At 36.9% G+C, this 13841-nt stretch overlaps 1 protein-coding gene across 4 annotated transcripts in view; it reads right to left on the bottom strand.

The window, feature by feature from the left end:
- BABAM2 (BRISC and BRCA1 A complex member 2) overlaps nucleotides 1–13841 on the bottom strand; it is a gene marked incomplete at its 5' end in the record, with an annotated part of 170467 nt that overhangs the window by 109432 nt on the left and 47194 nt on the right. For 3 of the 4 annotated variants that reach the window (XM_080408308.1, XM_080408305.1, XM_080408307.1), the window contains 2 exons: nucleotides 6253–6327; nucleotides 11473–11667. In XM_080408308.1, coding sequence (XP_080264434.1) covers nucleotides 6253–6327; nucleotides 11473–11667 — 270 coding nt within the window. The remainder of the gene's footprint in view (nucleotides 1–6252; nucleotides 6328–11472; nucleotides 11668–13841) is intronic. The other variant, XM_080408306.1, reaches the window with a different exon arrangement.

The following is a 13841-nucleotide window of genomic DNA, read 5'->3' as shown; positions in this document are numbered from 1 at the left end:
GTTTGGTGTTGGGCTTGTTGGGTTTTTTCGGCCTCACTCATTATGCAAGTTCCCCTGCTTGGAGTTTGCATGCTTCTGGCAACAGGCTGCTACTCTGACATAGCCAACACACTGAGGAAAAGGAACACATCCTCAATGGTACTTCATTTAGTACTTTTGAATGAGAAAAGCGTACAGCAAAAGTAAACCACAGATTTCTGGGCACAGGCTGAAATGAAAGATTCTTAAGAGACATGTATCAATGACACCTCCTCTTGATAAATCTCCTATACACACACAGGTAACATTTATTTTCACGGCCTCTAGATTGTACAATTTACTGGCTTCAGCTACTACAAACTATTCTGTTTCGAAGGTTGCCAGTACTAACTTGCACAGACTCACTTCTAATCTAAAATCTCTATGGCTCATCATAATTGCATGTTATAAAGTTTGACTTTAAACTATTAACAGATGAAACCTAGACAATCTTCGATGATTTGATATTCCGTTTAAGTAATTTAATGCTGGTACAATAAGCAATCTAGCAAATATCATACTGACATCTCCTTTTAAAATTTAACCTATTTGCTCTGAATGCTTACACACATCTCAAGATAAGGAATGCATTACAGGATACAGTGCAGGAAGTTAACTTTCTGTCACACACTCTTTAAGTAGTATAAGATTAATAGCAATCTATGCATTAGCTTAAAAGAGCTCTACGGAAAGCATATCCAAAGTACTGTGAATTATGAGAACTACATACTATCTCAGGATTACCTGCAAGTCTTATAAACTGCCAGTTTTCCTATTTGTGAAAGAGGTAAAATGACAGCTGACAGCGCAGACATGACAAGCTGTACAGGTCCATCATCCTATGCAATATAGAAGACATACGTATGTTATGGCAGGATAGTCAAATCGTATACAGTGCACAGTGGTCTATGCTCTTTTGAGAGGCAGCTGCTTAGCATACTGTGAAACAGTCTAGAATGAAAAGATCAAGTCAGATCTGGACCCTAATTCATTCTCGCCATTGAGTTTGTGACTTTAAGACACTACACATCAGGTTCTAGTCAGCCAGCTACCAACAACATCAAATGAAGTTTAAAAGCAAAAGAAAGCATTATACTTTTTCAGAAGATTTAGCTCATTTTTTCAAGTTAAATAGCAGAAGTACTACTTTTTATATAAGCATATTTGTGTTTTGACATTTGCAGCAATTTTACACAAACTTTAAACGCTGTCAAATAAATCAAACTGCTAAATCACAACAGTAAAGAAACCAGCCTGGAAAAAAAAAAATCTCATTTGACCCTGCACATTATACTTAAACGTTTGTTTGCTCTCTACTAGATTTCTCAAACATACACAAGTATTGCAGTCTTTTCACAGTACTTGGAATTTGGTCTACGTCATAAACAAAAGTTGCACTAAAGTCTTTTAACAGACTTCCAAATGATGAAATCACAGTAAGGAAAAAAACAAGTATGTTCTTATCTTTCAGTTTGAACTTGAGGATAAACCTTTTCCATTGACAGTCTTACACACAACTGTTTGGCCCCTGGCAATGTGTCTAGACAATGTCTGTTATTTGTTTCAGTTTTAAAAGATATGCACTAAATACAATGATCATCATAAAAATGCTCCTCAGAAAAAACATGTTTGAAGATTTTTTAAAATCTTCTACACAGAAATTAGGTCTGCTTTGCATATTTCCTTTACAATTTAATAGTAAAAAATTATTGGAAGGCTGCTGGTCACAGCATCATAGCTAAATTGGTCCAGATATTAGCTGTTTGCCAGGGCACAACAAGCAGGTACATAAGAATAGGAAATGAATACTTCAAAAATTACATACAAGAAGGTGGTGGTAATCAGTGAACATCTTATTTAGCCAATACCCAAAAAAGCCCAGGGAGATGAAAGAAAAATACTTATATGTGTTGTTTTCAACAGCATCACTGGCAACATACTCCAAGTTCCCTCATATTGTGCAATCATACTAGTTACATAATACAGTACAATTTGTAAATTATTGAGCTGGAGATTTTTAATGAATTATCATTAAGATAGCACGTGTCCCCATAGCTGACAGAATGAAACAAAATTTGGATGAGGTATTTTAGGTGCTAAGTCTATTACCTTCATTGTTACTGTGGCATGCATGGTATCTGTAAAAAGGCACAAATGTGAACTAGAGACTGACTCTCAAACCCCACGTGTACAGTGAATACTTTAATTTATAAAATACTGTGGTAAAAATTATAAATGTTGCAACCAACAGAAAAGAATTTAAGCCAAAATGAATATGCTCATTAAAAATCCAACTGCAAAAAAGGGAAAGATAAGGTATAATAGCAAACAGATACAGATGTTAGGATTTTTCTGAGCCAAAGCCATGTTCTTGTCACATTTTAATGAAACTTTAATGAAAGGCTTATCAGTAATGAACCTTGCAGCAGTTTGAGCCACCAGCTTGATTCTGTAGTTGTTTCAACACCTAAAATTTTCATTTAAGTCAGACAGATTTGCATAAGAGAACAAAGTAAAAGTGGATATGAAGGTCCACATTCAATTCAAAGCCTTTGTATTAAAGTATAACTTTGTATAGGGAAAAATAACAAAAGGGTGCCTTTTCCTAAATGTACTTTTTCAGTGTAAACCAACATTTCTTTTTGAACAGTTCTTTAGCATAGAAAATAAAGAATGACACTTTTTAATTCGAAGTGAAGGAATATGCCAAGAAAACTTGTGAAAAAAGATTTATCTGCTACAACCATTACAAGGGGTATTATGTTTTCAAACAAGTAACAACTGAAGCATTTTTAGTAGAATTTCAGAATTCAAGAGACAGTGTACTCTACATCGCTCTTTTAATCATTCTCACTCTTCTTCATATAGTCCGCTATTCTGCCTTAAAATGCACACACACTTGAACTGTATTTAAACTTAGTGCAGCGAACACCTTTAAAATAAACTGGTAAACCCACCTCTCTAGCCCATAACAACATATCTTACATTATTCCTTAAAAATTTTATTCTTTATAAGGAAAAAAGAATACTCGTACCCCCATCAGGACAAATCTGACTGAGTAAGATCTTATGATTCCAGAGTGTATTCTCAGTAACTCCAAAGATTTTTGTAGCCCTACAGACTGTTCTGACAGCTGACATCCTCAAACCTGAATACTGGCTTACTATATAAAGCTTTACAGCCACAACTGTAGTGTGATTACCTACTGTCATCAATAAAAAATTCAGAAAAGCATGACAAATCATTGGGGTACTAGGAATGATTGATGACGCAAAAATAATGGTCTTTCAATATTTCACCAGATTTTAATGCAAGTACTATTATTTAAATATCAAAAAAGAAGATGGCAGAGAAAGTATAACATGGGTTTGAACTTTGGAAATCATTACAGAGAACCTACTACACACTATAAGGCTGGCTACAGGCTAGAACATACTTCAAACACATTAAATTCTGCAGTTAAACATTAAGCTGTTAATACACACTAACAGTCTTCAATTACCGACTGCTCTTCCACCTTTCAGGGTAATATATTAACAAGTACCTCCACTGCATCAATAGATGCTCTACCATGTACCATATTCCAGCAGGTAGCATTGAAGCCGACATAATGGAAAATAAACTCCTATTTTATCGCAAAAAATCAAAGATCTATTTAAGTCAAATGTCTCATCAAAAAAAAGAAAAAAGAAGATAAGACAGACATCAACAGATTAAAAAAAATCTGAATTTTTAAAAATAATTTTATTAATTTGGAGTAGAGAAAGCATAATTATTTTAACCACAAAAGAGGAGATCCAAATCTACCTGCCTTTATAGTGTTGTCATATGAGATGAGGTTCATATAGCTGATAACGTCAGAACACAATAAAGGCACCAAAGGTAACAGATCTATGACTGCTACGGAGCCCTTTCTGCCATAATCCATGCTGGAGCCTGAGTCGAGCTATTTTTCTGCCGTCAACAAACACTACTGGAATAACACAGTATTTCTTCTCCTGTGGCTACTCATCCAGACTACTCGCCACCTTCCTACCACAGACAGTTAACCTGTCAGTTCACATAGTAGAAGTCTGTGTAAGAAAGCCAAGGACTGATCAAGAAGGATCTGCTGTTGTAAAAACCCAGGCTATTACATACAAAAATACATTAATTTTAAAACTCCAAATCTAAAACATTAATATTTTAGAAGTGTCAAAATAAAGGCAGAACGGGAAACCTTGATTCTGCTGCATTCTGTGCTTGCTTTTCACATCACACAACCTATATATGCATGCAAAATACACTTTTTCCTTCAGATTAATGAATCATTCAGTACTTGGGGCAAGCAGCGCTCCAGGAAGCAGTTGTGGAGCACTGATGATTTATCCACAGTATATCAACCTTGTTTAGAGAAGACAGAAGTTGTTTAGTGAACATGACAGGGAATTACAGTAAGGAAGAGTATGCTGCCATTAAAATGTTACTCTCCAGGAACAAAAGTAGAATCTGTTTCTATCACAGGGTTCCTACACGACAACAGTTACTTACGTAAGTCATACACCACCTTCCAACTTCCAAGTCATGCAGTTTCCCCAGAGGCTGAACAGAGGTATAAGACAGACCTGTGACTGAAGCTATTTAACATACTGGGTATGCACTTGTCCTGAATTTCTTGACTACTTAAAACTTGTTCCTGGAAAGACCAATTAAAAATTGTTCCTGGAAAATGTGGCACTTGGAGTTCTGACAGCACAGTTTACACCATGTTCTCAGTCTCCTTTCTTCCCCACAGAGCCTTTCAGAAGCAAGTCACAGCTATCCTGCAGTCCGGGTGAGCCATTGCTGCATCCTGCTTCTCAATGACATCCTTCCTGAAAAGGCCATGGCCAACCCTCTTACATCTGACTGGAAATGCTCCCATCAGGAGAGAAGGCTCTGATGAGAGACAGCAGCTGGGAGAAGGACTGCTACCATGAACACAGGAAGAAACTAAAAAAATTTGGATGCTTTTGAGAAAGTTAGGTGCAGCCTCATTACACAAACAGTAAACAGTCTACAGAAGGTAAAGAAATCATAGGACACTGATCTCAGACTACAACCAAAAATCTGAGTCAGATTATAGCTGGGTCTGCCTTTATTTTCATGTTTCTTGGCTCAAGACATCTTATTTAGAGAAACGACTCATACTTGCAATTGTGATCCAACAGCAGCTGAAGACAGTTCTAACAATAAGATGAAAAGGAGGTAATGGGATCTACACTGATATTGTCATCACAGCACGAGTTGCTAAACATTAAGTAGCTGTTCTTCTTTCCAAACATTTAAAAATAAACAGCTGCGGAAGGAGGCAGACATGCAGTTTGAAGGAAAGATGGGTGTTGGTAACATCAGCTGACTCAAACCTTGTCTGCAGAAGTTCTGCCACTTCATTCTGACAGCAATGATAGACAAAAAGAACACAGGTCTCACTGTGTTCTCTGAATATAGTAACACTGACCTTACAATGGGCTTCCACAGTAACGGCTTGAAAAAGTGACTGTCCTTTTGCTGTGAAAACCACTCATTTCAAATTAATACATATTGGTAGTTTGTCACAAGGAGTCTTTTTTTTGCTTAGCAAAGAAAGAAATACTTTTTCCCAACTCAATACTCTATAGTCCTACTTTCTAAAGTATCTGGTCAAATTAGTGTTTATGTAAACAATGAAGCAAAGTAACCAAAACCTTCAGTTCGTGTCATCAGTATTTGCTTTCATTCCCTGTTAAGAAATGGTTATTAATTTGCTTTTCTTCTTCTACTGTCAAGACTACTGGTACAACTGGACTGTTCATTAAAAACCCCAACACTTACATAGCATGAAATTCCACAGACTCATATAAAAGAATTTTTCTGGAAATATTAAAATTTATTCCCCAAGATAATACCTTCACTGTGGTCAAGAGCTTGTAACTTACCATATTATACCTACACAAAACCCAGAACATCTACACTGCATGCCATCTTCTACAATAACCCAAATCCTGCAAGATCCTTTAGCATGATACGTGTGTATCTACTACCTGGTAAAATGGCACACATAACAGCAGTTTGTCTAACATCACCTTTCCAAAACATAATGCAATCAGGTTTAGAAATGGTGGACTTTCAAACTCTTGGAGAGGAGGAGGGCAGGAAAGTCAGAGTAGTTACTAAGAACATTTCAATAATTCATACTCTCTCACAAATACTGTCAACTTACACATTCACTTTACCTTGAGAAGGTATGTAGGAATATTGCTGAAATCTACAGGCAACTTCAAGAGGAAGCGAGCTGAGAATTCTCCAGTCTGTGAAAAAAAGGTAACATTAATGAGACCTGGTGTCAAACAGAACCACAAATTGAACATTCTGTCAATGAAATATTAACCAGAAAAACGTGCAAGAGCTCATACCAAACAGAAGGGTTGAGATTTAAAACAACATTTCTCAATGGAATTACCGAAGAGGAAAAAAATAATCTACAGATTTCACAGATGTTATACAAGTAAACACCTTAAAACCCATAAAACATCATTGCCGGTAAGTCAACAGCAAAAAGTAGTCAGAATACAACAATGTGCCTGAAAAAATCAGACTACACTTTGTTGGGCCCTAAATATAGATCTCTCTTGGCTGTACTCATTTCCGGACAAAGGTCCGGTAAGAACTGCAAATGGTCTGAAAGCAAAGCGAAAAACCTGACACATTTATAAAAGCGTATAGACAAAATAGCGGTATCTTCACAAACATTGCAGGTATAAATGAGAGAATTTGCATTAAGGTGAGAATGTATCAAAAGTGTCCTCTGAATAAACACAGCGGAAAGAACTGAAGTAGGTGGTTTTATGTAATTAGTTTTCAGAATTATGTGACTCTTAACACCTAGACAACCATTTACTGAAAATTTGCCAAGCATCCCCTACACATTGCTCTTTTTTATGCATGAACTGTATGCAAAGGAAATAGAAAGGATTTCCTTTCAGTTTCATACACTTCCTTAAAACCAGACTTTGTCCACCTGGTTATGAAGCAATGAAGTTAGCTCTTTTTGAAAAACAAATGCATGCCTGATTTCCTCCATATTAATTTTTTGGCATCCCTATTATTTAATTCAATAAAGTAGCCATACAGCAGATATATTTGTCATGTAGATTTAGTAGTACAAAAAGCATTAAACATTTTGCATACATACGCTACTTAGTTACACGATGACAAACAACTTATAAAATTCCCCAGTACTACTTCATTATAACAAGCCATGGGACAAATCAAAGCTGTACGAACATGCAGCAATCGTTCTCCCACAGCAACACTTATGTACTAGTTCACTATTTCCTGAATACAGTTACTGTATCTAATTTTCATTTTAATATTTTAAATGTCTTGCACATCCAAAGCGAGAAGAAAAATACTTCAAACAAGAAGTGTACAATACACAAATTTTAACAAAGTGCACATGCATCTACAGTGAATGTGTATATTGCAGTTCTCATTAAAAGGGTGAATACAAATACCATACTTGATTTAAACAGTATCATCTTTATTGTGTATACAGCTATACCTTGTGTTAAGCAAAAGCCTGTAATATGTCTAAAATAACGGAAGCGTTTTTCCTATAAAATGCAGCAGTGATCCGTGGAAGAGATGTAGGGAACGGTGAGAGCGAACAGGGTGCCTGGGACCATGTCCAGATGGCATCTGAATTTCTCTGATGCAGATCCCACAATCTCTCTGGACAACCTATGCCAGTACTCAGACCTCTCAATACTCAAGGGCTTATAAGCCACACAGATATCAGAAGGATACCTTTTAGACCACTGCTTTACTACATGTAGATGATATCACAAGAACTCTACGTAGCTATGATGACAGCTTGCCAAAGGCTACAACTTTTGAAGAGGAAAGCATTTAAATTCACCTGTACTGATACTGAAGATCCGCCATATGCCTTTGCAAAATAGTAAATACTTTTGCCTCCCCTCTCACTTACCTGTGATAATCCATACATTGCTTTGATCTCAGCATAAAAGAAAACATAAAGGTTGTCACTGGCCATATACCACCCAAGCACAAGCCCTTGTAACTATGCTCCACCTCAATTGCTATGCATATTGATTCAGGAAGGAACTGGCTGTATAAAACACTGAAAACCAGCTTGCGGATGCACAAGTCTCCCTGAGAAAGTACTGGAGGTGAAAGCCAATGGAAACTGGCTTTCCAAAAGGAATGGTAGCTGCTAAGCAGAACAACACAGGAATGTAAGTGATTGTTTGCTAAGCACGTTATTTTCTGTGGTACTGACATTAAATAAAACTGAGAGGGGAAAAATTCTACAGAACTGGATTCCTTCGATTATTTTATGCCTAAATTAAGAAAAGTTTTCACCACAAGGAACTAAGCACATATAGACAAAGATGATGTATTACGTAGATGTACAAAAAGCATTGCTAATATCAGTGCCAATTTGTTTCCTGGTCTATGTATCAGGCATGAACTAGAGATAACTCATTCTGCCTCCCAGTCACTATACAAGAAAAAAAATAATCTTAAATGCAAGCAAAATCTTTCCAATGGTGCCTTGCCATTTAGATCATTTGCCAAAAGGGTTTGTGTGATGTTAGTTTGTAATCCACCCTACCGCCAGCTAGCTCAGTACTGCCCTTAAAATTTGCCCCTGGTAGTCACGCAATAGAGGCAAAGCAATTGCACATGGAAACACTATGCCACAAAAAGTGAGCATATATTAAAAGACAGACTCTGAACCCTTTCCTGATGACACTACTTGTGAGGACAGATGTCAGCTTTCTGATGATGCATTACTTATGTATGCAGAAAAATCACTGACTTCTTGTGCACGTTATAACACAAAGACTACTCTGATGACAGTCAGGGTACTCATTCTTTATTCAGAGTGAAATGGATATTATAACACTGCTTCTTGCTTGGATTAAATGCCCAAAAAATGCCATACATTTGCCATAAAATCCAGAACTTATTTCTGGTAAAACACCAAGTCTAATGAACTGGGATGGCCACTGAACAGATGAATGGCATCTGATCAAAACATCAGCTGCTCCAAGATTTAGAAGAAAATAAGGACTTGCAGTTTAGATCTTTTACGTCATTCAATCAAGATTATTATACAAAGTATTACTTCCAAAAGTGTTCTGGGCAGGCAGGGAGCAGTCCCTGTCCATGGTGCTTGCCTACCCAACCCCAGCCAGCCGGCCACAGGCATCAGGTCAAGTCAGATGAATTTCTGGTCACAGCACTGGGAGATTAGATAGTTAATGGGCATCTGTACCCACTGGTACTCCGTCAACATGAAGCTGCTAAGCTAGATAATGGTTTACCTGTTTGTCACAGATCTTGGAGAACACTTCAGAAAATGGGAGATACTGGAACCAAGATATAAAAGCAAATTTCTGTTCTATTTTGGGACACATCACTGAACTCAGGCCTTCTCTTCAAATGAAGTTTTTAAACTGATGCACTTAAGATGGTTGCTTTCATAACCCTGTGCAAGGTTCAGTCATAGAAGTCTGCTGAGCTACTATCGGTTTCTGACAGACAGCAACAAGAATTTCAATGACTCCTAGGCAGAGGAGATAACATGCAGTTTACCTCTTGCTTTTCAGATAAACAGTCTTACTGCCCTGATCATCAAGAATGAAAAGACAGTTTTAAACTATAGGAAGAAGATCTACACAAGTTTCGTAGTTTTGAATTTCAGAACAGTAATAAACAAGCCTCTGTTGTGTAGACACCAGGTTCTCTCTCGGAGTCTTCTTCACAGAGAATGTAAACTTGGAAAACAACGTACACACTACAGAGACCTCAAATACCTCTGCAGTGATTAAAAGGATTTGCCTCAAAATGTATTTAAGATTCATTTTGTTGGAATATTTTTAACTAAGACAGCATTTCAAACACACAAAAAAGTTCTTTATTCAGTCACCAAAGACTAACGAAAGATTCTAAAAGCTTGAGTAGATATTGCTTACCTACTAAAAAAAAAAAAAAAAAAAAAAAAAAAAGGGAAAAAAACCCTGTGTTTTCTACAAACTTGAGCAGCATTTTGGCAGCTGTCAAAAATTCTGGTAACATCTCAGTACAGTTCAGAAAGCCTTCTGCATTTCAATAAACCAGTCTGATGATATTCACAGATGTGGCAGTTTGTCATGTGAGCTATAGAGAATAACACTTAAGACCAAAGTGATTTCAATGATAAATTCTGATATATAAACATATAAGAGAGATCTGAAATTCTCTGACAAAGAAAATTTTACTTGGCTTAAAATAAGAAAGCCTAGATGACTCGTCTATAAAAAGAAAAACAGATGACTAAGTACTGTGAATTGTAAAGCAAACATGCTTGCATCACCTGTAGCTTAAGGATGATTAAAGTGATGTAAAGCCGAATTCTATGCCCTGATAACAGGAATGCTAAATTTTCATCAATTTTTAGACTGCAACTATTTCAGAAGATGCTGCTTCTGAAGGCCAGTACATCTCAAGAGTACGTTATTTCTGAAAGCAAGAGGGGGACACGTTCAGCATAAACACAGATATTTCTTGATACCCAAACTTCCCATGATAAATATATCACCAGCTGAAAAAAACTGATTTTTGCAAAGCTTACTCTGTGGCAGAGATCAGTTTAAAAAAAAAAAATTTGAAAATCAAATCACACACTAGCCAAAATGTCTACATTGCCAAAAGCCTCATTTCAGAAGGCTGAGATGGTATACATAGTGTTTCTACACATCATGGCACATTTCCCAGGCAAAGGATATAACTTCAGGAAAAAGATAAAACAGTTTAATGTCTGACTGTTGTATGAAGACATGGCTCTGTAAAGTCACTGCTCTAGCCTTTCTCACCTCCTCCTGTCCTTCTGCAGAAAATAAGTTTCAGGTTTTTTTCTCTTTCCAGTTTAGGTTCTTGAAACTCATTATTTCATTTTAGACAAGCGCCAGAGAGATATCGGCAGCTGCAGCTACCAACTAAATCAGCTCAGTCATAATGTGGAACCATGCCCTAATACATCCTACCCTAATTTGCCTGGGCAGGGTGTCACACCAACACTGTTACTCTGCCTCTCAGATCTTCAAGAGCTCCTCAAACTTCCACATAACATTGTACTGTGCTGTGTAAATACTGCACAGGCTTTTCAATAGTTTTCAAAGTTTTCATCTATAAATTAGATGAACTAACACCAGGTTGAAAAAATGTTACTCACCTGGAAAATTAGTTCAAACAAGGTAGTGGAGTGACAGCAATGTACAAAACAGGGAGTACAGAAAATGAGTTGGAGTCAAATAAAAGTTTTCTCCATTGGAAACATAAAGCATGGAGATGCACAGAAATAAGTTTTCCAAGGCAAGAGCTGTATTTATTAAAATGAAAGAATCACTAAAAGCATTTTAGCAAAAATATTCTTAAAAGCTTACCCAATTGTTTTTTTTGCCAGCATAGATTTCCATATTTTCTCCATACTGGGGCTCTTCAAGTAAAGTCTGATACTCAAACATGAGACGAGAGCTCTCACGTAATCGGCTGCACTGAAATTGGTGATACTGCTGCACAAGCTCTTTCACAACAAGCAGGAGGCATTCAGGGTTTGAAGGATTCCAAGAAGCTAAATTCTGTTAAATTAGAGAAGAACAGATACCAAAACTGTTTACAGTTAATAGACAAGCACTCCCCCTTCCATACTGATATCAGAGGCACAAATGTATGTGGAAACTTTGTAGCAAAGCTAAACCATAATATTAAATGCATAAGTTGTATCATGCTTTGGAAGAAAACCAGGTCAAACAGCACAAACAACCCTTAATGTCAAATAAAAGCCCATACAGGGACCTACCAGAAAACTGATAACAAGGCTACTACCAGGCACAGATAGGAAACTATGGAAACTGCTCCATTATTCACACCATAGGTATTGTATTGACAGAGCAAATGGGTTCTCTTCTGTTGCCTCAGCCTTGTGCTTTACTTCACCTTGACCGTCTTGTCACTAGTTGCCTTGCCTCACCCCCTTAACACATACGCCATGGACATACAAGCTGCTTCAATGCACAAAGTTTTTATTACAAGTTCACTGTATATCAAGAAACGTAGTTAACAGATATAAAATTGTTAATACAATGAAGATAACTGTGTCAGTAGCACAGTAACAATGTTATCTCCTAGTTTAACTATTCTAACATTGGCTTAGACCAGTCTTCAGTGCACAGTAAGTTTTATTCAGGAAGGTTTTCTGTGTTACAAACCATACCTAACAGGATCAATGTTGCACGCCTGTACATGGTTGATCTAGAATGGATCAACGTTAAGGGCAGATGAGGACTCACCCTGTGCTCCTTGCTGACAGGACACGAGACAAGACAAGAGACAATCCTTCAAGTATTTCTCTTTTCACTACATTTGTTTCCCTCTGAAGTCATACATATTTAAGATGTTATCAAAATGAATTTCTCACTCTCAGCACCATCATTTCAAACATAAAAGACTAATTTGTAACATGAAATACTTCCTTGAAAATCTTGGGGGTTTTTTGAGCTTAAAAAAAAATACTAAATCAATAATTTTTACCAAGGCATTTTTATTTCAAATCTTAGCACATGTTTTTTCTGAAGTCCCCAGTCCTAGAAGGGATCAATTTTAAGAGCATCTCAGCTACATTTTACCCATCCCCATCCCCTTCATCCCTTCTCATTTAATTTAGTAGCTACCAGAGAGGCAAAGAAATCTGTGTATGCATCACCTACATACAGAAAAAGACAAAAATGAAAGAAACACAATTCAGAAATAAAATCCCTTTTCTATCTCATAACATGGCTTTTAGACCACTGTATGACTTTCAACAACATCATTTGTGATTTTTGAATGACTACAGCTGGCACTGCTGCCTTAACTGTCTACACATCACTCATTCCTGTGATTAGGATGAAAAACATACATTCCTGTCACATGAAAATTATTGAGAGAAACAGTTTTGGAAGGCAGTACTCTCATTCTTCAGAAACACAGACATTCTTGCTTTGATAAAAAAAAGAAAAAATTATAATCTTAGAGCACAGATGGAGCACTTAGGGGAATATGTACCTTTAGAGTACAGATTTGAAAAAGACCTGATGTTTCCAGAATTTACAGCTTCACCCAAGACTGACAGGCACACACAACAGGACCTAACTGCTGATCATGATTTACTTTGTTTTACATGGATGAATGAACAGTTCAATGAGCAGTTACAGGATTAAACTGTACTCCTATTCTCCTGCTCACTATGATTCTGGCAGAAAGGGCTGCTCAGCGTGGCTGAGACGCTATCCTTGAACCTCTGCCTATAGAAGCTATTAGAGCATCACAGACTTCACAATTGACCATGGCTTGAAGTAAAAGTATTCCTCCTAAACAGTAAGAACACCTAAAACCCGGGAATATTATCACTACCATATCTTAAAAGGTAAGCTACATTCCAAAGTAAGCTCCTCAAACAAACACTAGAGTAACTGAAAGCCTTGTTCTACCTAGTCTGCCTGGCTAGTAAAAATTTATTCCCGAATGGAACCCATTTAAGCTTATCTGATTCTACAAAATACTAGAGAAAATTTATCTGGTAGACAGCATCTTCTAGGAAACACATTTTGTATCATGCAGTCTGAAACCAGACTGTGTATAACCTTAAATTTCCTGTTCCCAAGCTGCTGCTCAAATAAAGCATTTCCAGAAAGCCAGAGGATGTAATATGCCAGTAGGTATTGATATCAGCCAGACAAGTGGGAATAACCTTTCCTCCTAATGACATTGGTAT

Source organism: Falco punctatus (genome assembly GCF_963210335.1).
Source record: "Falco punctatus genome assembly, chromosome: 12".
Lineage (NCBI taxonomy): Eukaryota > Metazoa > Chordata > Aves > Falconiformes > Falconidae > Falco > Falco punctatus.
This window is presented reverse-complemented; position numbering and strand designations above follow the sequence as displayed.